Source organism: Phyllobates terribilis, unplaced genomic scaffold (assembly GCF_046119375.1).
Source record: "Phyllobates terribilis strain yellow unplaced genomic scaffold, ASM4611937v1 Scaffold_10__3_contigs__length_209671492, whole genome shotgun sequence".
Lineage (NCBI taxonomy): Eukaryota > Metazoa > Chordata > Amphibia > Anura > Dendrobatidae > Phyllobates > Phyllobates terribilis.
The window spans coordinates 161,833,599-161,857,367 of NW_027362770.1; the positions used below are offsets into that span (position 1 = coordinate 161,833,599).

The 23,769-nt window shown below is 46.1% G+C and overlaps 1 protein-coding gene across 1 annotated transcript in view; it reads left to right on the forward strand.

Annotated features, from left to right (window-relative positions):
* Nucleotides 1–318: 318 nt before the first annotated feature.
* TTLL1 (TTL family tubulin polyglutamylase complex subunit L1) overlaps nucleotides 319–23,769 on the forward strand; it is a 29,242-nt gene continuing 5,791 nt past the window's right edge. Inside the window, exons 1-8 of the mRNA XM_073650026.1 lie at nucleotides 319–473; nucleotides 2,333–2,449; nucleotides 3,526–3,734; nucleotides 6,069–6,249; nucleotides 7,135–7,269; nucleotides 8,131–8,239; nucleotides 16,387–16,530; nucleotides 19,445–19,531. Of these exons, the coding sequence (XP_073506127.1) occupies nucleotides 2,337–2,449; nucleotides 3,526–3,734; nucleotides 6,069–6,249; nucleotides 7,135–7,269; nucleotides 8,131–8,239; nucleotides 16,387–16,530; nucleotides 19,445–19,531 (978 nt within the window). The 5' untranslated portion in view covers nucleotides 319–473; nucleotides 2,333–2,336. The remainder of the gene's footprint in view (nucleotides 474–2,332; nucleotides 2,450–3,525; nucleotides 3,735–6,068; nucleotides 6,250–7,134; nucleotides 7,270–8,130; nucleotides 8,240–16,386; nucleotides 16,531–19,444; nucleotides 19,532–23,769) is intronic.

Sequence of the window (23,769 nt, forward strand, 5' to 3'; positions counted from 1 at the left end):
TTCAGTCTTTTACATCAAACCCTCTTCACCCGTCTCTACCGCCCTGCTGCACCAGCACCTCCAGTCCGTGCTCATCCGGACTAGGGACTTTGAGAATCCAATGCACTAAGTTTTTTTTTTTTTTTTAAAAACAAAAAACTATACAATTTGCAGAATTTTTAGGTAGTGAATACCCTTTTATTTCCTTCCATATAATAACTGGATCTGAGGCCTTAGAAGAGGGGAGTGCATGAAAAGATGATTATTACAATTACACCAGAGTACCAGCAGGTGGTGCTGCTCCCTTGGAGCTGTCATGGCCATTTCTCCTCTTATTACAAAGCTGGATATTATAAGAGTGAGAACTGCAGGGGGGGAAGGGCAGCTCTTCACAGCCAGCATGGGCTTGGTCGGTTGCCATAGAGACGGCCCGGAAGTGGATGTGTCAGCTGCACCTGCTCCTCTTGCTGCAGGGCTCTGGCTGCACCTCCACTGTGAGTATATTATAGGGGGCAATGGAGGGGACGACGGCTACTGGGGCCATTGTTAGGGCTAGTAAAGGGGGCGCGCGGACGACTATAATAGTACAGTCAGGTCATCCATCATCTCCTGCTGTATAGAATCAGATATGGTTAACCCTCTGTGTGCAAACCAAAATTTCAGCTTTTGCAATAAATATATATTATAATAATTAAATCTAAATAGTTTCCTTCATATACAGTACAATATAGACCACCGTACCGTACCGCCCCCAAATAATGGAGCCATGGCTGCCCACAAATAATAATATCCCCCTTACAGTGCCTGAAATATGGCATCTGGCACTGTTAATGGGGGCACTTTCTTTCCTGCACTGTTAATGGGGGTGTGTCTGAATGGCACTTTCAGTCTGGCACTGTTAATGTGGGCACTTTCGGTCCTGTTCTTTTATTGGGGGGTTTTCTGATTGGCACTTTCTACTGGTACTGTTAATGTGGGCACTTTCTGTGTTGCACTGTAATGAGGGTAATTTTTAGCTGACATTTTTCATGGGGGCCTTATTGATTGGCACTGTTAATGGGAGCACTTTATATTTGACACTTTTAATGGGGGTCTTTCTTGCACTGCTCAGGTAGGTTCACTCTAAAGTATTTTTGGTCCTAGTGCCGTCTGTGAAAGAAATTTCTGTGTTGCACTTTTAATGGGGATCTTTCTGTTTGGCACTGTTAATGAGGGCACTTTCTGCCTGGCACTGTTAATGGGAGCACTTTCTATCTGACACTTTTAGTTGGGGTCTTTCTGGCACTGCTTGGGGTCTTTCTGGCACTGCTTGGGTAAGTTCACTCTACTGTATCTGGGCACTTTCTGTCTGACACTGTTCATCTGGGCACTTTCTGTCTGAAATGGTTAATGGGGGTTTTACTGATTGGCAATATTGAAGTGTTCACTTTCTGTCTAGCACTGTTAAAGGGGGCACTTTATGGGTAGACACTACTAATGGGGGAACTTTCTGTTTGACACTGTTAATGTAGGCACTTTCTGTTTGGCACTGTTAATGGGGGCACTTTATGTATGGACACTGCTAACGGGGGAACTTTCTGTCTAGCACTGCTAATGTAGGCATTTTTTGGCCTGCACTGCAAAAGTAGGCACTTTCTGTTTGACACTGTTAATAGGGGCACTTTATGGGTAGACACTGCTAATGAGAGAACTTTCTGGCCTGCACTGTTAATGTAGACACTTTCTGTCTGTCACTGTTAACGGGGACACTTTATGGGTGGACGCTGATAATTGGGGAACTTTCTGTCCTGCACTGTTAATGTAGGCACTTTTTGTTTGGTACTGTTAATGGGGGCTCTTTATGAGTGGACACTGCTAATGGGGGGAACTTTCTGTCTAGCACTGCTAATGTAGGCATTTTTTTGGCCTGCACTGCTAATATAGGCACTTTCGGGCCTCTACTGCTAACGTGGGCTATTTTTGTCTAACACTGTTAATGCGGACACTTCCTGGCTACCTGTACTTGTAATGTGTAATTATGGCAGGAACTAGTAATCGGGGCACTCTCCGTCTGTCACTGGTAATGTGGATATTCTTCAGCTTGCATGTGTAATGGGGCTGCTCTCTGGTTTGTACTGGTAGTGTGTGCAGCATTGTTGCTTTGCAGCTCTGGGGTCCTGGGTTCAAATCCCACCAAGGACAACATCTGGAAGGAGTCTGTATCTTCTTCCCATGTTTCTTGGGTTTCCTCCGGGTTCACCGATTTCCTCCCGCACTCCAAAGACATACTGATAGTGCCTCTTATCTTCTGAATCTTGTACTGTGTGTATATTGGAGTTACGTCTGTGTAATGTCTCCCCTTTCTGCCATCCAGGGCCATGTCGGGAAAACTGAAATGGGTGACAGATATCGAGAAATCAGTGCTGATTAATAACTTTGAGAAGCGCGGATGGGTCCAGGTGTCGGAGAGCGAAGACTGGAATTTCTACTGGTAAGAACATGGCTATGGGTGGATATATGCTTGGAAAATGGGGCCCTCTTTAAACTAGATGTTCTTTTGGAGTGGGGAGTCAAGTAGTATTCACCCCTCAGATGTGGGCCCCTTTTATTTAGAGGCCCCATAGCCGCTGCCTCTGTGGAATGTACCTCCTTGCTCCTGCCAATGGGAAATAATTTAATTCCATACACATTTTTTTAAGAAATCGGCCATTATACTAAAAAATGTCAAAGAGCAAATACCTGCGATGATAAGACTAATATGACACCGTCTTGAGACATTTTTTTTGCATATGTCAGAAATCTGAGACAAATTTGAGCCATTTTGAGACAGAATTAAAAAGTGTAAATCCTACGTAAGCCACAAGGTGGCGCATTAGAGCTACTTTTATGGCAACATAAGCCAATAGTTTACTAATGGTTATACTGCACCTACTTTTCTATTATGGGTAAGGGTATGGACACCTTAGGGGTAATTTTTTCTTTCTTAATTAAATGCATGTATTTTTTGTAAAAAAATAAATACATTTTCACCATTTGATATGTACAGGCTATTTCCCTACATGTTTTGGTTGTAGGGTGGGTTAACTGAGAGTCTGTCAGTAAGCTTGTTCTGACGGGGAGTTGGTAACTCTTTTATCTGTGTTTTTCTCAGCTCCTCCTTGCTGATTGATGACCACATCAAAGTTGAGCTGAACTTTGATGTGGTCATAAATGAACACAGAGGAGCTCAGAAACAGAAACTTCAGTGAAAGTAATTTTTATTTACTGTACATTCCTAGACTGAAAACCTTACTAAAATATTGCAACAATTGTATCCACAAGGCACAGACTATTGATGCTTAGATCTATAGATCTGGACACGAATGTTTCCGTTCACTGGAAGCAAGCAAAACTCTTGAGAACTTTTGAAAATGTTTTGGAATTTAAACACAAAGTATATTAGAAAGTTACAGAACTTATTTTCCTTATGCATTATTATACATTTGATCATTCCTCTCCCCTCCCCCGATTGTTGGACCCCTCATTTACATCCGTGTGCTTGCCTCCTCCCCAATCGCTCTCTTTCAGGATGAGCGTGCAGACCATCAGAAACTGCTTCAGCGTAGAGACCGGCTTCCGCTTGTCAGATGATCAACTCGTCAATCACTTTCCTAATCACTACGAGCTCACCAGGAAGGATCTGATGGTGAAGAACATCAAGAGGTACCGGAAAGAGGTGGAAAAGGAAGGCAGCCCCCTGGCTGAGAAGGACGAAAATGGCAAATATCTGTACTTAGGTCAGTGGAAAACTCCCCCCGAGAGCTATTACTGTCCGCTGGGGTCGAGATTTGTTTTATTGGAAAGTTACTATCCATGGCAAGAATTCACTTCTGTGACATTTCTACCATTAATATTCTTAATGGGGTCATAAATGATCCCCAAAAATTCAAATATAGTCCACTTGTTGAAGCAACGGTTTGTTCTCCAGAGCTGCTCTTCCTGTACTTGTTTATATAGGAAATTTGCAACCAAAGGCCACTTTGGAGTTTATAAAACTTTTAGTCACCTACCTCTACATTAACCTTTTCCCTGACTTTTCCTCCCTCTTTGTTGGCCATACACCTTTACACCTTAGATAAAGTGGTAGAGTCCATTGGACCCCGATGCAAAATTTGGACCTGGGTTTCCACCAGCATGATGGTTAGATGTATTAGCTCTTGTAGCGTTCTAAATCCTTTAAAGGTTCAGAGTATGTATCCAGCCAATTGAGCGCTCCCAGGGTCACAAGGAATGATTATCCAAAAAAAGGATTTACTTCTTCAGAAGATTTATTCAAGTTAATAAATAGATAAAACTTATAAATAAAACAATGCGTTTCCGCTATTAAAATTAAAGATATATAGCCTTCATCAGGTCCTCAGACATACGTGTTGCCGATCGTCCCCCATTTTGTACTAATGTCCCCCATTTTGTACTAATGTCCCCCATTTTGTACTAATGTCATCCATCCTGGGCCGCTTCCACTAATTGTCACACAAGGTGTGGGAAAGACTTGTTTCGAGTGGTACGGTTACGATATCATCATAGACGATAGGCTGAAGCATATTCTAGGAAACATTTTCACTTCTTTGTTACTTTAAGGAGTTGTAGAACTTATTTTTATATTCCATTGAAGAATTCTGAGTTAAAGGGATTGTTCACTACTTTTTATGATAGAAATAAAAATGGGGCACTTGGAGGTCTTAAAGGGAGTCTATCAGTAAGATCAACCCTCCGGAGCTGTCTATATGGACATGTAGGTCATATGAAGCCGAATAAAATGACACCTTCATATCTGGGATCTGATGTCTTATTCCAGAGAAATCCACATTTTTCTTAATATAATATGTAAATGAGCTGTTAAGATCTGTGGGTGGGACAGAGATCTTGCCGAGAGTCTCCAGAGCTTACTTTAATGCTTAGCTACACATCTGATTTTATTCCAATTCCTATGACCTGTTGTCACGAAAGGTGTGGGAGACTTAGTGCAACACAAAGGGAAGAGGGAAAGGGAGCCCAGACTCTAGGGAAAGGGGGGAGTGGAGACCTCCTAGGTTGATCTAGCGCACCCTGCCTCCTCTAACATCCCTGGCGTGTGACTAACGCTAGGGAAGGGAGGAGATGAGAACTAGTCGATCTCCACTAAACACTATAGACAACAGGGGTGGACAAACAGGGGGAAATTGCTTAGCTTTAGACGAACTCCAGACAAATGCGCACACGGCCTCAAGCTCCAGAGAGGACGAAGTACTGCTCTTGCTAAAGCTTTCACAGGTAGTAATGAATATCACCGGCACCTCCCTCTGAAACACAGCAGGTATTTATACATCCAGGCAGGGTGTTAATTAGCCAGAGGAAGGTAGCCGCTGTGTCCTAGAGAGACAGCTTCTATGAAGATGTCTGTAATGCCAAACGTAAAGATCTCCTGCAACCAACTGCAGGGCGACTGTCTTGTCACCTCTGACACACCCGTGACACTAATAATGTCTTCCATCCCCCATCCTGTGCCCCTTTCAGTAATAATGTCATCCTGGGCTCTTTCCTGCTATACTGTCCAACATCCTGAGCCCCTTCCTGCTATAATGTCCCCCTTCCTGAGCCCCTTCCTGCTATAATGTCCCCCATCCTGAGCTCCTTCCTGCTATAATGTCCCCCATCCTGGCCCCTTCCTGTTATTATAATGTCCCCCATCCTGGGCCTCTTCCAGTGGTAATGTCCTCCATCCTGGTGTAATGTCCTCATCCTGGCCCTTTCCAGTAATAATCTCCTCCATCCTGGGCCCCTTCCTGGTATAATGTCCCAGCTCCTGGGTCCATCCTGTAATTATGCTCCCCGTTCTGCCGCTCTCACATGCCCAATCCTTATCTTCCTTGGCATCGTCTTTCGAGGACAGTCTCTCAGCCATGCCTCTGATATTGGTGATGATAGTCTAGTGTGTATGGGGGGCTTAATCTCCTTTCCTTACTGTGTACACAAATTGAAAAGCGGAACACATGACAGCCCACAGTCGCAATTAGGAGCGCGCAATGTATCAACCTTCTATTACGGTTTACGGCACAATATGTCGTTTATTTTGTGTCCTTCTCCTTTAGACTTCGTGCCGGTCACCTTTATGCTACCGGCTGATTATAACTTATTTGTAGAAGAATTTCGGAAAAATCCGTCCAGCACTTGGATCATGAAACCTTGCGGAAAAGCCCAAGGAAAAGGGATATTCCTCATCAACAAGCTCTCACAGATTAAGAAGTGGTCCAGGGATAGCAAGACTTCCTCGTGAGTGACAGAAAAACGTGCCTTTGTATATTCCGCTGCCATTGTAATACACTTAAAGGGGTTGTCCAGGACTTAGATATTGTAGACCAATTCTTAGCATAGGTCTTCAATATTCGATCATTCGATCTGACACCTAATCAGCTGTTTGTTCGCAGTGCGTGGAGTCGGAACAGCACAGCTCCATACACCATGTAGTGGCCGTTCTCAGGTACTGCAGCTCACCTACTATTGAAGTGAATATGATCTGAGCTGCAGTACCTAAGAACGGCCACTACATGGTGTATGGAGCTGGAATGTTCCGACTACGTACACTGTGTACTTTACACACACTCAATATGCTCTCAGCTTCCCCTAGTGGTGGTTGCAAGCAGAAAGATTTTATAATTTAAAGGGGTTGTCCACATTTAGGGGCTCTTTTTGTTTAATTAAATGCATGTATTTGAGGCTAAAAAAAATTTTTGTAACTGTTTTATATGTCTTTTTTCTTAGCTCCTCTCACACAGACCTCATTAAAGTAGAACATGCAGGGAAAAAAAGAGCATGTAAAAGCCAAACGGTGTAAAATTTATAATGAAACCCAATTGCAAAAATGATTTTTAACCCCAAATTTATGCATTTAAGTAAAATAAAAAAAAATAAAAATCCAAGATGGACAACCCCTTTAACTTGAGCAAACTATGTTTGGCAGGAATTTACTCTATCGGGGCGAGCTGAGTATTTCTCTATGAAAGGGTTGAGGCCCCTGTTTAGCTTGGACAGACAGCCCGGGGCCCATTGAACTCCTCCAAAGCCGTCTGACCATATTTCCAATTGTTAGGGCATATTGGTTTAGATATGACCAATATATTATAGTTAAAAAAAAATAATAAAAATTCTACTTTTCAGATTTGTGTCCCAGTCTTCTAAGGAAGCCTATGTTATCTCCTTATATATCGATAATCCTTTGCTGATCGGCGGAAAGAAATTTGATCTGCGTCTGTACGTGCTTGTGACGACATACCGGCCGCTCAAGTGCTACATGTAAGTAATGGATATGTGATGTATACACTTAATGTATCATCCAAAACTGGCAATCGCAGTACAGATCTGCTCCAGAAAATGGCCTCTATAAAGCCGCCTATAATCAATGTCTAACCCTTTAAAGGGAGTCTGTCACCCCCAAAACTCAATTTAAAAAGGACCTATCACCAGGACAAAAGTGTCAATTTTTTGCTCCTATTTTATTCCCGCTGTCCCCCTGAGTATTCCGGTTTTTGTTTTTTGAAAATCCGCCATACGGTTCCAGAAATATGGACCTTTTTATTTAGTGGCTACTTCCTACTGTCTGTATGAAAGGGGCGGAGCTCATAGGGTAATTATGCAGAGGAGCCTAAAGACCCGCCCCCGAGGATCCAGTGAGACACAATTCCTTAGTAAAAGAGTGGAGGTATCGCTGTAATGAACCCCTCAGTTTTTTAGTCAATTGTATTATGGGCAATTCCATCTGGGGGGGGGGATAAAAAAGTCTGCACATCTTGGAATGCGGCTAAAAAAAAATTATTAAAAAATAAATAAATAAAAATTAGTGCGAAAGTAATAAAACATAATAAAAATAATTAGACATTTATTATCTTTGCAATCACACTGTAAACATATAGCCCCCCCAAAAAAACAATGGCCGATCACTTAACTTTTTTTCATCAAACCCCCCCCCCCCAAAAAAAAAAAACCTGCACCCTTATGGGGTTAAAGGAATACACGTATAAAACTGATAACTACTTCAGTTCCTAAGGGGGTGTAGTATGACACAAAGGTGCAAAAAGACCCAAAAAGTGAAACCCCGTGTTAGGCGCCGCCCATCACCTTCTAAGACACCATCTTGTTATATTCTTCCCCCTCCAGGTACAAACTTGGATTCTGTCGTTTCTGCACTGTGAAGTACACCCCAAGTACAAGCGAGCTGGACAATATGTTTGTGCATCTGACGAACGTCGCTATTCAGAAGCATGGGGTAAGGAGGTGACCAATGTCTGCCATCATCTAGCCGGGTCTGTTATAAGCTGAAGGACACTAGGACCCAGTTATGAAAACAGTTTAAAAAAAATAACCGTCCGTGTTGCCCCTAGCAACCAATCACAGCCCAGGTTTCCTTTCAGCAGAACTGTTTAAAATTTGAACGATGAGCTCTGATTGGTTGCTATGGGCAACAGACATTTCTTCTTTCAGACGGGCCAGCTATGTAAGCAGCCAGATGCTGAATACAGGCTGCCGTAAGCTGTAGCTGGTATCCTGCGGATGGTAGTGAAGGGCAGCGACGGTAACTCGTGAATTCCTTGCTCTAGATTTCTCGTGATTGACAAAATCTATGTAAATAATGAATATCAAGAAATTCCTACAATCCGGCATCTAATAATCCAGAAAATCTGATTACGTGCATGTGTGTGTGTGTGTGTGTGTATGTATATATATATATATATATATATATGTATATATACAGATCGGCCTAACATTAACCACATCAGGTGAAGTTGTGGGGTGTTCCCGGTATACGGCATGTCTTGTGGGGTGTTCCTGGTATATGCAGGTCTTGTGATGTATTCCCAGTATATGGCAGGTCCTGTGGAGTGTTCCCAGTATATGGCAGGTCTTGTGGGGTGTTCCTGGTATATGCAGGTCTTGTGGGGTGTTCCCAGTGTACGGCAGGTCCTGTGGAGTGTTCCCAGTATATGGCAGGTCCTGTGGGGTGTTCCTGGTATACAGCAGGTCCTGTGGAGTGTTCCCAGTATACAGCAGGTCCTGTGGAGTGTTCCCAGTATATGGCAGGTCCTGTGGGGTGTTCCTGGTATACAGCAGGTCCTGTGGAGTGTTCCCAGTATACAGCAGGTCTTGTGGAGTGTTCCCAGTATACAGCAGGTCTTGTGGGGTGTTCCCGGTATACAGCAGGTCTTGTGGGGTGTTCCCAGTATACAGCAGGTCTTGTGGGGTGTTCCCGGTATACTGTGGGTCTTGTGGGGTGTTCCTGGTATACGACAGGTCTTGTGGAGTGTTCCCGGTATACAGCAGGTCTTGTGGGGTGTTCCTGGTATACGACAGGTCTTGTGGAGTGTTCCCGGTATACGGCAGGTCTTGTGGGGTGTTCCTGGTATACGGTGGGTCTTGTGGGGTGTTCCTGGTATATGCAGGTCTTGTGGGTTGTGTTCCTGGTATACGGTGGGTCTTGTGGGGCATTCCCAGTATACGGCGGGTCCTGTGGAGTGTTCCCAGTATATGGCAGGTCTTGTGGGGTGTTCCTGGTATACGACAGGTCTTGTGGTGTGTTCCCAGTATACGGCAGGTCTTGTGGGGTGTTCCTGGTATACGACAGGTCTTGTGGTGTGTTCCCAGTATACGGCAGGTCTTGCGGGGTGTTCCCGGTATACGACAGGTCTTGTGGTGTGTTCCCAGTATACGGCAGGTCTTGTGGGGTGTTCCCAGTATACGGCAGGTCTTGTGGGGTGTTCCCGGTATACGGCAGGTCTTGTGGGGTGTTCCCGGTATACGGCAGGTCCTGTGGAGTGTTCCCAGTATATGGCAGGTTCTGTGGAGTGTTCCCAGTATACGGCAGGACTTGTGGGGTATTCCTGGTATACGCAGGTCTTGTGGGGTGTTCCCGGTATACAGCAGGTCCTGTGGAGTGTTCCTGGTATACGGCAGGTCTTGTGGAGTGTTCTCGGTATACGGCAGGTCCTGTGGAGTGTTCCCGGTATACGGCAGGTCCTGTGGAGTGTTCCCGGTATACGGCAGGTCTTGTGGGGTGTTCCTGGTATACGGCAGGTCTTGTGGGGTGTTCCCAGTATACGGCAGGTCTTGTGGGGTGTTCCTGGTATATGGCAAGTCTTGTGGGGTGTTCCCAGTATACAGCAGGTCCTGTGGGGTGTTCCTGGTATACAGCAGGTCTTGTGGGGTGTTCCCGGTATACTGTGGGAATTGTGGGGTGTTCCCGGTATACGGCAGGTCCTGTGGAGTGTTCCCAGTATATGGCAGGTCTTGTGGGGTGTTTCTGGTATACGGCAGGTCCTGTGGGGTGTTCCTGGTATACAGCAGGTCCTGTGGGGTGTTCCTGGTATACAGCAGGTCTTGTGGGGTGTTCCCGGTATACTGTGGGTCTTGTGGGGTGTTCCCGGTATACGGCAGGTCTTGTGGGGTGTTCCCGGTATACGGCAGGTCCTGTGGAGTGTTCCTAGTATATGGCAGGTCTTGTGGGGTGTTTCTGGTATACAGCCGGTCTTGTGGGGTGTTCCCGGTATACAGCAGGTCTTGTGGGTTGTTCCTGGTATACGGCGGGTCTTGTGGGGTGTTCCTGGTATACAGCAGGTCCTGTGGAGTCTTCCCAGTATACAGCAGGTCTTGTGGGGTGTTCCCGGTATACTGTGGGTCTTGTGGGGTGTTCCTGGTATACGACAGGTCTTGTGGAGTGTTCCCGGTATACGGCAGGTCTTGTGGGGTGTTCCTGGTATACGACAGGTCTTGTGGAGTGTTCCCGGTATACGGCAGGTCTTGTGGGGTGTTCCTGGTATACGGTGGGTCTTGTGGGGTGTTCCTGGTATATGCAGGTCTTGTGGGTTGTGTTCCTGGTATACGGTGGGTCTTGTGGGGCATTCCCTGTATACGGCGGGTCCTGTGGAGTGTTCCCAGTATATGGCAGGTCTTGTGGGGTGTTCCTGGTATACGACAGGTCTTGTGGTGTGTTCCCAGTATACGGCAGGTCTTGTGGGGTGTTCCTGGTATACGACAGGTCTTGTGGTGTGTTCCCAGTATACGGCAGGTCTTGTGGGGTGTTCCTGGTATACGGCAGGTCCTGTGGAGTGTTCCTAGTATATGGCAGGTCTTGTGGGGTGTTTCTGGTATACAGCCGGTCTTGTGGGGTGTTACCGGTATACAGCAGGTCTTGTAGGGTGTTCCTGGTATACGGCGGGTCTTGTGGGGTGTTCCTGGTATATGGCAAGTCTTGTGGGGTGTTCCTGGTATACGGCGGGTCTTGTGGGGTGTTCCTAGTATATGGCAAGTCCTGCGGGGTGTTCCCAGTATACAGCAGGTCCTGCGGGGTGTTCCTGGTATACAGCAGGTCTTGGTCGCTGTTACCAGTATACAGCAGGTCCTGTGGGGTGTTCCTGGTATACAGCTGGTCTTGTGGGGTGTTCCCGGTATACTGTGGGTCTTGTGGGGTGTTCCCAGTATACGGCAGGTCCTGTGGAGTGTTCCCAGTATACGGCAGGTCTTGTGGGGTGTTCCTGGTATATGGCAAGTCTTGTGGGGTGTTCCCAGTATACAGCAGGTCCTGTGGGGTGTTCTTGGTATACGGCAGGTCTTGTGGGGTGTTCCTGGTATACAGCGGGTCTTGTGGGGTGTTCCTGGTATATGGCAAGTCCTGTGGGGTGTTCCCAGTATACAGCAGGTCCTACGGGGTGTTCCCGGTATACAGCAGGTCTTGTGGGGTGTTCCCGGTATACGGCAGGTCTTGTGGGGTGTTCCTGGTATATGGCAAGTCCTGTGGGGTGTTCCCAGTATACAGCAGGTCTTGTGGGGTGTTCCTGGTATACAGCAGGTCTTGTGGGGTGTTCCCGGTATACTGTGGGTCTTGTGGGGTGTTCCCAGTATACGGCAGGTCTTGTGGAGTGTTCCTGGTATACAGCAGGTCCTGTGGGGTGTTCCTGGTATACAGCAGGTCTTGTGGGGTGTTCCCGGTATACTGTGAGTCTTGTGGGGTGTTCCCAGTATACGGCAGGTCTTGTGGAGTGTTCCTGGTATACAGCCGGTCTTGTGGGGTGTTCCCGGTATACAGCAGGTCTTGTGGGGTGTTCGTGGTATACGGCGGGTCTTGTGGGGTGTTCCTGGTATATGGCAAGTCTTGTGGGGTGTTCCTGGTATACGGCGGGTCTTGTGGGGTGTTCCTAGTATATGGCAAGTCCTGCGGGGTGTTCCCAGTATACAGCAGGTCCTGCGGGGTGTTCCTGGTATACAGCAGGTCCTGTGGGGTGTTCCTGGTATACAGCTGGTCTTGTGGGGTGTTCCCGGTATACTGTGGGTCTTGTGGGGTGTTCCCAGTATACGGCAGGTCCTGTGGAGTGTTCCCAGTATACGGCAGGTCTTGTGGGGTGTTCCTGGTATATGGCAAGTCTTGTGGGGTGTTCCCAGTATACAGCAGGTCCTGTGGGGTGTTCTTGGTATACGGCAGGTCTTGTGGGGTGTTCCTGGTATACAGCGGGTCTTGTGGGGTGTTCCTGGTATATGGCAAGTCCTGTGGGGTGTTCCCAGTATACAGCAGGTCTTGTGGGGTGTTCCTGGTATACAGCAGGTCTTGTGGGGTGTTCCCGGTATACTGTGGGTCTTGTGGGGTGTTCCCAGTATACGGCAGGTCTTGTGGAGTGTTCCTGGTATACAGCAGGTCCTGTGGGGTGTTCCTGGTATACAGCAGGTCCTGTAGGGTGTTCCTGGTATACAGCTGGTCTTGTGGGGTGTTCCCGGTGTACTGTGGGTCTTGTGGGGTGTTTCTGGTATACGGCGGGTCTTGTGGAGTGTTCCTGGTATACAGCAGGTCCTGTGGGGTGTTCCTGGTATACAGCAGGTCTTGTGGAGTGTTCCTGGTATACAGCAGGTCCTGTGGGGTGTTCCTGGTATACAGCAGGTCCTGTGGGGTGTTCCTGGTATACAGCAGGTCCTGTGGGGTGTTCCTGGTATACAGCAGGTCTTGGTCGCTGTTCCCAGTATACAGCAGGTCCTGTGGGGTGTTCCTGGTATACAGCTGGTCTTGTGGGGTGTTCCCGGTATACTGTGGGTCTTGTGGGGTGTTCCCAGTATACGGCAGGTCCTGTGGAGTGTTCCCAGTATACGGCAGGTCTTGTGGGGTGTTCCTGGTATATGGCAAGTCTTGTGGGGTGTTCCCAGTATACAGCAGGTCCTGTGGGGTGTTCTTGGTATACAGCAGGTCTTGTGGGGTGTTCCTGGTATACGGCGGGTCTTGTGGGGTGTTCCTGGTATATGGCAAGTCCTGTGGGGTGTTCCCGGTATACAGCAGGTCCTACGGGGTGTTCCCGGTATACAGCAGGTCTTGTGGGGTGTTCCCAGTATACAGCAGGTCTTGTGGGGTGCTCCTGGTATATGGCAAGTCTTGTGGGGTGTTCCCAGTATACGGCAGGACTTGTGGGGTGTTCCTGGTATACAGCAGGTCCTGTGGGGTGTTTCTGGTATACAGCAGGTCTTGTGGGGTGTTTCTGGTATACAGCAGGTCTTGTGGGGTGTTCCCAGTATACGGCGGGTCTTGTGGGGTGTTCCCGGTATACAGCAGGTCTTGTGGGGTGGTCCCGGTATACGGCAGGTCTTGTGGGGTGTTCCTGGTATACGGCGGGTCTTGTGGGGTGTTCCTGGTATATGGAAAGTCCTGTGGGGTGTTCCCAGTATACAGCAGGTCCTGTGGGGCGTTCCTGGTATACAGCAGGTCTTGTGGGGTGTTCCCGGTATACTGTGGGTCTTGTGGGGTGTTCCCAGTATACGGCAGGTCTTGTGGAGTGTTCCTGGTATACAGCAGGTCCTGTGGGGTATTCCTGGTATACAGCTGGTCCTGTGGGGTGTTCCCGGTATACGGCAGGTCTTGTGGGGTGTTCCTGATATATGGCAAGTCCTGTGGGGTGTTCCCAGTATACAGCAGGTCTTGTGGGGTGTTCCTGGTATACTGTGGGTCTTGTGGGGTGTTCCCAGTATACGGCAGGTCTTGTGGAGTGTTCCTGGTATACAGCAGGTCCTGTGGGGTGTTCCTGGTATACAGCAGGTCTTGTGGGGTGTTCCCGGTTTACTGTGGGTCTTGTGGGGTGTTCCCAGTATACGGCAGGTCTTGTGGAGTGTTCCTGGTATACGGCAGGTCTTGTGGGGTGTTCCCAGTATACGGCAGGTCTTGTGGAGTGTTCCTGGTATACGGCAGGTCTTGTGGGGTGTTCCCAGTATACGGCAGGTCTTGTGGAGTGTTCCTGGTATACAGCAGGTCCTGTGGGGTGTTCCTGGTATACAGCAGGTCCTGTGGGGTGTCCTGGTATACAGCTGGTCTTGTGGGGTGTTCCCGGTATACTGTGGGTCTTGTGGGGTGTTCCCGGTATACTGTGGGTCTTGTGGGGTGTTTCTGGTATACGGCGGGTCTTGTGGAGTGTTCCTGGTATACAGCAGGTCCTGTGTGGTGTTCCTGGTATACAGCAGGTCTTGTGGAGTGTTCCTGGTATACAGCAGGTCCTGTGGGGTGTTCCTGGTATACAGCAGGTCCTGTGGGGTGTTCCTGGTATACAGCAGGTCCTGTGGGGTGTTCCTGGTATACAGCAGGTCCTGTGGGGTGTTCCTGGTATACAGCAGGTCCTGTGGGGTGTTCCTGGTATACAGCTGGTCTTGTGGGGTGTTCCCGGTATACTGTGGGTCTTGTGGGGTGTTCCCGGTATACTGTGGGTCTTGTGGGGTGTTTCTGGTATACGGCGGGTCTTGTGGAGTGTTCCTGGTATACAGCAGGTCCTGTGGGGTGTTCCTGGTATACAGCAGGTCTTGTGGAGTGTTCCTGGTATACAGCAGGTCCTGTGGGGTGTTCCTGGTATACAGCAGGTTCTGTGGGGTGTTCCTGGTATACAGCAGGTCCTGTGGGGTGTTCCTGGTATACAGCAGGTCCTGTGGGGTGTTCCTAGTATATGGCAGGTCCTGTGGGGTGTTCCTGGTATACGGCAGGTCCTGTGGGGTGTTCCTGGTATATGGCAGGTCCTGTGGGGTGTTCCTGGTATACGGCAGGTCCTGTGGGGTGTTCCTGGTATACAGCAGGTCCTGTGGGGTGTTCCTGGTATACAGCAGGTCCTGTGGGGTGTTCCTAGTATACGGCAGGTCCTGTGGGGTGTTCCTGGTATACAGCAGGTCCTGTGGGGTGTTCCTGGTATACAGCAGGTCTTGTGGGGTGTTCCCAGTATACAGTAGGTCTTGTGGGGTGTATGTATATATATATATATATATATATATGTGTGTGGCACCACAATAATGCCGAGCAAGCAGGCACATTGTCTGAGCGTTGTGTTTGACACCAATCTTTCCTTAACCTTCCATATACAATCTCATTCCCTCTCTTGTCGCTTGCACCTGAAGAACATCTCTAGAATCCGCCCCTTTCTCACCACGGAAACAAACCCTCACTGTCACCCTCATACACTCGCGCCTGGACTACTGTAATTCTCTATTAGTTGGCCTCCCCCTCACTCGACTTTCCCCTCTCCAGTCCATTCTTAATGCTGCAGCCAGGGTCATCTATCTGGCTAATCGTTACTCAGACTCCTCCGCTCTGTGCCAGTCATTGCACTGGCTGCCCATGAATTATAGGATCCAATTTAAATAGCTAGTTCTCACCCACAAAGCCCTCCACAGTGTGGCACCCCCCTACATCTCTTCCCTCATTTCTGTTTATCGGCCTACCCGTTCTCTACGCTCCGCAAACGACTTTCGACTAACATCCGCACTAGTCCGCACCTCCCACTCCCGGCTCCAAGACTTCTCCCGAGCTGCACTTATTCTTTGGAATGCTCTACCCCAAGAAATTAGGACGAACCACAACTTGCACAGTTTTAAGCACTCCCTAAAAACACATCTGTTTAGGGCGGCCTATCACGTTCCCTAATCGAAGTCATTTTATATTCTTATAGCCCATTAATTATTTCTCCAAACATAAGTCTCCACCGAACCCAAAAGCACCACAGATACTGGCCGGTGACGAGCTCATGCAGCCTTTATCTCTCCCTCATCCCCTCAAGATGGCCGGACCATCCTTGTAAATAAGCCATTGTACTTTTTGTCACCCCCACCTCATTGTAGATTGTAAGCTCTTACGAGCAGGGTCGTCATTATTTTTGCTGTAATTATTGTATTATCTTTAGCTATGTTACTTATGACTGTTGTATATGAACCTCTGAATTGTAAAGCGCTGCGGAATATGTTGGCGCTATATAAATAAAGATTATTATTATATATATATATATATATATATGTGTGTACAGTGAGTCAGGGATCCGTTCTGTATATGATACCACACAGGGCCGTGCTCGCCCTTCTTCCAGTACACCAGTCTCCGCCCGCGGCTCCTCGCTGGGTATAAGACGCTGTTCTCTCTTGCAGGATGATTACAATCACGTCCACGGCGGGAAATGGACGGTCAGTAATTTACGTCTGTACCTGGAGAGCACGAGAGGCCGGGAGGTCACTGATAAACTGTTTGATGAAATCCACTGGATAATCGTCCAGTCCCTGAAGGCTGTGGCGGTGAGTCAGCCATTACCGGGGCGGGAGCCGGCAGCTCTCCGGGCACCGCTGTCACATCACTGCCAGCCGGGCAGAGCGCTGCCGACAGCGGGCGTGACTGCTGGGACCATCAGTAATCAGGCGGAAATTACTGATTAATGTAGAAGACAGCAGCAGTTCATTCTTTCTTTCTTTTTTCTTTCGTCCTTTCTCTTTCTTTCCTCTTTCTTTGCCTTTCTTTCTTTCATTTTTTCATCTTTATCTTTCTTTTTCTCTTTCTTTCATTCTCTTTTTCTCGTTCTATTTTTCTTCTTTTTTTCTCTTTTTCTTTTGTTCTTTCATTTTTTTTTCTATCTTTATTTGTTCCTTTCTTTTTCTTATTCTGTTTCATTCTCTTTGTATTTTTCTTTCTTTTTTCACTTTCTTTTTCTCACTCGTGCTTTCATTCTCTATCTTTCCTTTTCTTTTTTCTTTTCTTTTTCTCATTCTCTTTCTTTCTCTTTCTCTTTTTTTCTTTCTTTGTTTTTCTCATTCTTTCCTTTTTTCCTTGTATCTTTTCTCAGTCTTTTGTTCTTTTTCTTTCACTCTTTCCTTGTCTTTCTTTTATTCTTTTTTTCTCTCACTCTTGCTTTCGTTCTCTATCTTTGTATCTTGTATCTTTCCTTTTCTATTTTCATTTTTCCTTCTTTCTTTTTCTCATTCTCTCTTTCTTTCTTTCATTTTCCTTTTTCTTTCTTTCCTTTTTCGTTTGTTTCTTTCTTTTTTCCATATTTCTTTTTTTTTCTCACTCTCTCCTTTTCTTTCCTCTATCGTTCCTTTTATATTTTTCTCACTCTATCTTTTGTTTTCTTTCTTTCTCTTTTTCTCACTCTTTGCTTCTTTTTATATTCTTTCTCTCTCTTTCTTTCTCACTTTCTTTCTTTCTCAGTTGCATTCTTCCTGCATATGCTGAACACAACCACTGGCCCTTATTTATCCAATGGGGCCAGTATAGTGTCCATTTGGCCTTCGTTGACGCGGTATACGGCTTACATGCTGGTGTTTACCATTGTTTTGATTTACTCCCAGGGGTACAGTCCAAATATAATGTGAACAGATCTTGAGCCCTCTTTTTCCGGGTGTTAGATGTTTTTTTTAATTCCTTTTTCATGTTGACGTACCATGCAGACGGCTGCGATGTCCTGTAAATGATATGTAGCGCACTACCTGTGATCGGCCAGCAGGTGGCGGCAGTGTAGCAGTGCGGTTGTTTGTCGCAGCGGGATCTGACGCCAGAATGTTATTACCGGCGGCTCATGTGGTCGGTGGTGAACAGTATGTAGGATATAATTACACGCTGCGGCCCGCGCACTTATGTGGTTATCTGCGACCTACGTACATATGTTAGCTGGAACCGCAGTCAATTACAGCTGGGGGTTCTGGATCCTATCAAAGAAGCTAAACCCAAATCAATGGGTGGGATCCGTACAATGGGGGGGGGGGGGGGAATCATAGGAGAAGCTGCAATTAGCTTAACCCCTTGGGACCTTGACAGGCCTAGATCTTTGGCTATCGACTCTACCTGGGCGGTGGAGGGTTAATAACACCCTACTGACACCCGCCCTTATAACATGTGGCTGCTAACCCTGATACATGCTTTTATCAAGTCATCTGAGGGTTGAGTCAGTGCGAAATATGACGAGAAGCGGAATATCAAAGATCACATTGCAGCTATTACAGGAGAAACCTCCTCCCGAATGAAGTAAAAGGAAATCTCAAATTTTTCAGAAGCCAATTGGTTCTGGTTCCAGCGGTCGGACCCCCACTGATCAGTAAGTTATCGCCTATCCTGGAGGGTAGGTAGTAATTAGTTTTTACCTGACAAACCCCTTTAATAGATTATTTTGATCAATTTTGCCTCAATCAGTGAAAGGATTCTCCACGTCACAAGCATTACAGTATGGACCAAACAGTTTCTCCCGACTTCCCCCATACACATGTATTGTCTGCTTGTATGAGCATTCATGTGTTTACATAGGGCAGAGGGGAGAAAGCCACTGCCATACACCTCTGCCAGCGGGTTACGCCTTGTCCATATTTCATACACATCAGTTGGTTGGGCAGTCCCTCTAAAATCAGCTAAAAATTTTGGCCCCAAATAACTTTTGTATTCTCCTTCTCCTCCTTCTCCTCTTTCTCCTTCTCTTCTCCTTCCTCCTCTTCTTTTTTTCTTATTCCTCCTCTTCTACTTCTCCTCCGTCTTCTTCCTCCTCTTCTTCTTTTTCCTCTCCTTCGTCTTCCTCCTCTTCTTCTTTTTCTTCTTTCTTTTTCTTCTCCTCCTCCTCCATCATCTTTCTACTCCTTCTTCTCTTTGTCCTTCTTCTCCTTGTCCTTCTTCTCCTTATCCTTCTTCTCCTTGTCCTTCTTTTTCTTCTTCTCTTCCTCCTCCTTCTTCTTCTTCTCCTTCTTCCTCCTCCTTCTTCCTCTACTTCTTCTCCTTCTTCTTCTCCTTCTTCTTCCTCCTCCTCTTCTTCTCCTTTTTCTTCTTCTCCTCCTTCTTCTTTTTCTTCTCCTCCTCCTCCATCATCTTTTTCCTCCTCTTTTTCTTCTCCTTCTTCTTCTACTCCTTCTCCTCTTTCTTCTTTTCCTTGTCCTTCTTCTCCTTCTCTTTCTTTTTCTTCTTCTCTTCCTCCTTCTTCTTCTTCTCCTTCTTCTTCCTCCTCCTTCTTCTTCTTCTCCTTCTTCTTCCTCCTCCTTCTTCTTCCTCCTCCTCATCTTCTTCTCCTTTTTCTTCTTCTCCTCCTTCTTCTCCTTCTTTCTCCTCTTCTTCTTCTTTTTCTTCTACTCCTTCTTCTTCTTTTTCTTGTTGTTGTTGTTGTTATTATTATTTTATTTATTTTAGCTTTCTTTTTTTTTAGATTTTTCAATTATTATTATTATTATTTTTTTTAATCAGCCGGTGATGAATAACGACAAGCATTGTTTCGAGTGTTACGGTTACGATATCATCATAGACGACAGGCTGAAGCCGTGGCTGATTGAGGTGCGTACCCCCCCACCCTAACTCATATTCTAGGAAACATTTTCACTTCTTTGTTACTTTAAGGAGTTGTAGAACTTATTTTTATATTCCATTGAAGAATTCTGAGTTAAAGGGATTGTTCACTACTTTTATGATAGAAAAAAAAGGGGGCACTTGGAGGTCTTAAAGGGAGTCTATCAGTAAGATCAACCCTCCTGAGCCGTCTATATGGGCATGTAGGTCATATGAAGCCGAATAAAATGACACCTTGATATCTGCGATCCGATGTCCTATTCCAGAGAAATCCACATTTTTCTTAATATAATATGTAAATGAGCTGTTAAGATCTGTGGGTGGGACAGAGATCTTGCCGAGAGTCTCCAGAGCTTATTTTAATGCTTAGCTACTTATCTGATTTTATTCCACTTCCTATGACCTGTTGTCACGAAAGGTGTGGGAGACTTAGTGTAACACAAAGGGAAGAGGGAAAGGGAGCCCAGACTCTAGGGAAAGGGGGGAATGGAGACCTCCTATGCTGGTCTAGTGTCACCCTGTCTCCCCTAACGACCCTATATTGGCTCTTCACCAATCGCCGCACGTGTGCTTTGCCCTGTCTTTCCCTGGCGTATAGTTAAGGCTAGGGAAGGGAGGAGATGAGCACTAGTCGATCCCCACTGAAAACTAAAGACAACAAGGGAGGACAAACGGGGAAATTGCTTAGGTTTAGATGACTCCAGACAAATGCACACACATCCTCAACCTCCAAAGAGGAAGAAGTACTGCTCTTGCTAAAGCCTTCACAAGGAGTAATGAATATCGCCGGCACCTCCATCTGCAACACAGCCGGTATTTATGCACCCAGGCCAGGGAGTTAATTAGCCAGAGGAAGGTAGCTGCTGGGTCCTAGAGACAGCCTCTAAGAAGATGTCTGTAATGCCAAACGTAGAGATCTCCTGCAACCAACTGCAGGGTGACTGTCACACTCGTGACACCTGTATGCCCATATAGACGGCTTAGAAGGGTTCATCCTACTGACAGATTCCCTTTAAAAAAAAAAGGAGAAAGTGAAAGAAAAATGCTGGACCCTTACAGCAGTAGCGAGGGGCAGTGGGGGTCTGGTAGTTGAGTATGTTTTTTTTTTTATTTATTTTTTAATTTTAAGATCATCATGGGTCTATTTTTAAAATAATAAAAAGTAATGGACATCCCCTTTAAATGGGGTTGGGGGGTCTCCTGTTCAGGATTCTCCTTTCTTGGCCAGAGTGGAGAGCAGAAGAGCGTCTCTTGCTGTCCTGTATTTCACAGACAGCCCATTGATATGAACAGACACTGTGTAATACTTAATTCCACCTCTGGGAGTGCTGCAGGGAAACTGAAAACTTATTGCCAGGTTTTCCCACAGATCACAGCTGATCACAGGATCGCTGTAACAGCTGATCGCAGGAGTCAAGGATGCGGCCATGACTCTTGTCACTTAATGGGCCCCGGTTTACGTCGGCCTTACTGGAGGCTTTAACAATAGTGTCCTAAATGTTATGTCTCCGCGTGAACGTCCTTCCTCTCTTCAAAGTCCTGCGAACTCTCGACTAGCGAAATGTGACTGACTTCCTATTTTCATTTCAGTCTTTCTTTTTTTAGACGTCTTTTGTAATATTCCACATACGTACATATTCACACAACTGATGTTATTACATGTGTCACTGCCTCCGATGTGATCACACATTTCCGGTATCCAGGAATAGGTTATTAAAAAAAAAAAAGCAGGAAAGTATCTCAATATACTCAACCAAGAGCTTATTTGTTGTCTGCGACCATGGAGACACATTGCTCTGCATGGGAGCTGTGTACACAAAACAGGAAGATATTTTTAATCAGTTGAAAAGATTTTTTTTTATTTAAAAGGGAATTGTTCAGGACTTAGATATTAATGATCTATCCTTAAAGTGGAAATTTCGTTTTAATTTTTATTTCATAAATCAATAGTACATGTGAAAATTAGCAACTTCGTAATAGATCTTATCAGCGAAATCTGCTTCTTTCTCCTCCTGGACTGAACATTCATTTTCGACATTCACAGGTAAAATCTGTGACAGATTTTTACATCACTGAGTTAGGAGATGACAGTTGCTACTCTTAACATTCTATGTAGATGGGAGGAGGAGCTCTGGTGCTAGCTCCTCCCTCTTCACTGTACATAGAATGTTAGGAGATGACAGTTACTACTCTTAACATTCTATGTAGATGGGAGGAGGAGCTCTGGTGCTAGCTCCTCCCTCTTCACTGTACATAGAATGTTAGGAGATGACAGTTACTACTCTTTAACATTCTATGGAGGCGGGAGGAGCTCTGGCTACAGTTCCTCCCTCTTCTTCCCTTCTACACATCATCCCTCTTCTTCCCATCTACATAGAATGTTAGGAGATGACAATTACTATTCTTTAACATTCTATGGAGTAGGGAGGAGCTCTGGCTTTAGCTTCTCCCTCTTCTTCCCCTTTACATACAATGTTAGGAGATGACATTTTCTACTCTTTAACATTTTATGTTGATAGAAGGAGGAGGGAGGAGCTCTGGCTCTAGCTCCTCCCTCTTCACTCTACAAGGAATGTTAGGAGATGACAGTTGCTACTCTTTAACATTCTATGGAGGAGGGAGGAGCTCTGGCTACAGTTCCTCCCTCTTCTTCCCTTCTACACATCCTCCCTCTTCTTCCCATCTACATAGAATGTTAGGAGATGACAATTACTATTCTTTAACATTCTATGGAGTAGGGAGGAGCTCTGGCTTTAGCTTCTCCCTCTTCTTCCCCTTACAATGTTAGGAGATGACATTTGCTACTCTTTAACATTTTATGTTGATAGAAGGAGGAGGGAGGAGCTCTGGCTCTAGCTCCTCCCTCTTCACTCTACAAGGAATGTTAGGAGATGACAGTTGCTACTCTTTAACATTCTATGGAGGAGGGAGGAGCTCTGGCTTTAGCTTCTCCCTCTTCTTCATCTTTACATACAATGTTAGGAGATGACATTTGCTACTCTTTTAACATTTCATGTAGATGGCAGGAGGGAGGAGCTCTGGTGCTAGCTCCTCCCTCTTCACCCTACATAGAATGTTAGATGACAATTGCTACTCTTTAACATTCTATGGAGGAGGGAGGAGCTCTGGCTACAGTTCCTCCCTCTTCTTCCCTTCTACACATCCTCCCTCTTCTTCCCATCTACATAGAATGTTAGGAGATGACAATTACTATTTTTTAACATTCTATGGAGTAGGGAGGAGCTCTGGCTTTAGCTTCTCCCTCTTCTTCCCCTTACAATGTTAGGAGATGACATTTGCTACTCTTTAGCATTTTATGTTGATAGAAGGAGGAGGGAGGAGCTCTGGCTCTAGCTCCTCCCTCTTCACTCTACAAGGAATGTTAGGAGATGACAGTTGCTACTCTTTAACATTCTATGGAGGAGGGAGGAGCTCTGGCTACAGTTCCTCCCTCTTCTTCCCTTCTACACATCCTCCCTCTTCTTCCCATCTACATAGAATGTTAGGAGATGACAATTACTATTTTTTAACATTCTATGGAGTAGGGAGGAGCTCTGGCTTTAGCTTCTCCCTCTTCTTCCCCTTACAATGTTAGGAGATGACATTTGCTACTCTTTAGCATTTTATGTTGATAGAAGGAGGAGGGAGGAGCTCTGGCTCTAGCTCCTCCCTCTTCACTCTACAAGGAATGTTAGGAGATGACAGTTGCTACTCTTTAACATTCTATGGAGGAGGGAGGAGCTCTGGCTTTAGCTTCTCCCTCTTCTTCATCTTTACATACAATGTTAGGAGATGACATTTGCTACTCTTTTAACATTTCATGTAGATGGCAGGAGGGAGGAGCTCTGGTGCTAGCTTCTCCCTCTTCACCCTACATAGAATGTTAGATGACAATTGCTACTCTTAAACATTCTATGGAGGAGGGAGGAGCTCTGGCTTCTCCCTCTTCTTCCGCTCTGCATAGAATGTTAGGAGATGACATTTGCTACTCTTTTAACATTTTATGTAGATGGGAGAAGGAGGGAGGAGCTCTGGTGCTAGCTCCTCCCTCTTCACTCTACATAGAATGTTAGGAGATGACAGTTGCTGCTGTTTAACATTCTATGGAGGAGGGAGGAGCTCTGGCTCTAGCTCCTCCCACTTCCCGTCCATCTGCATAGAATGTTAGTAGATGACAGTTGATACTCTTATCTCATGAATGGGAAAGTCAGTCTTCACTGAATAGT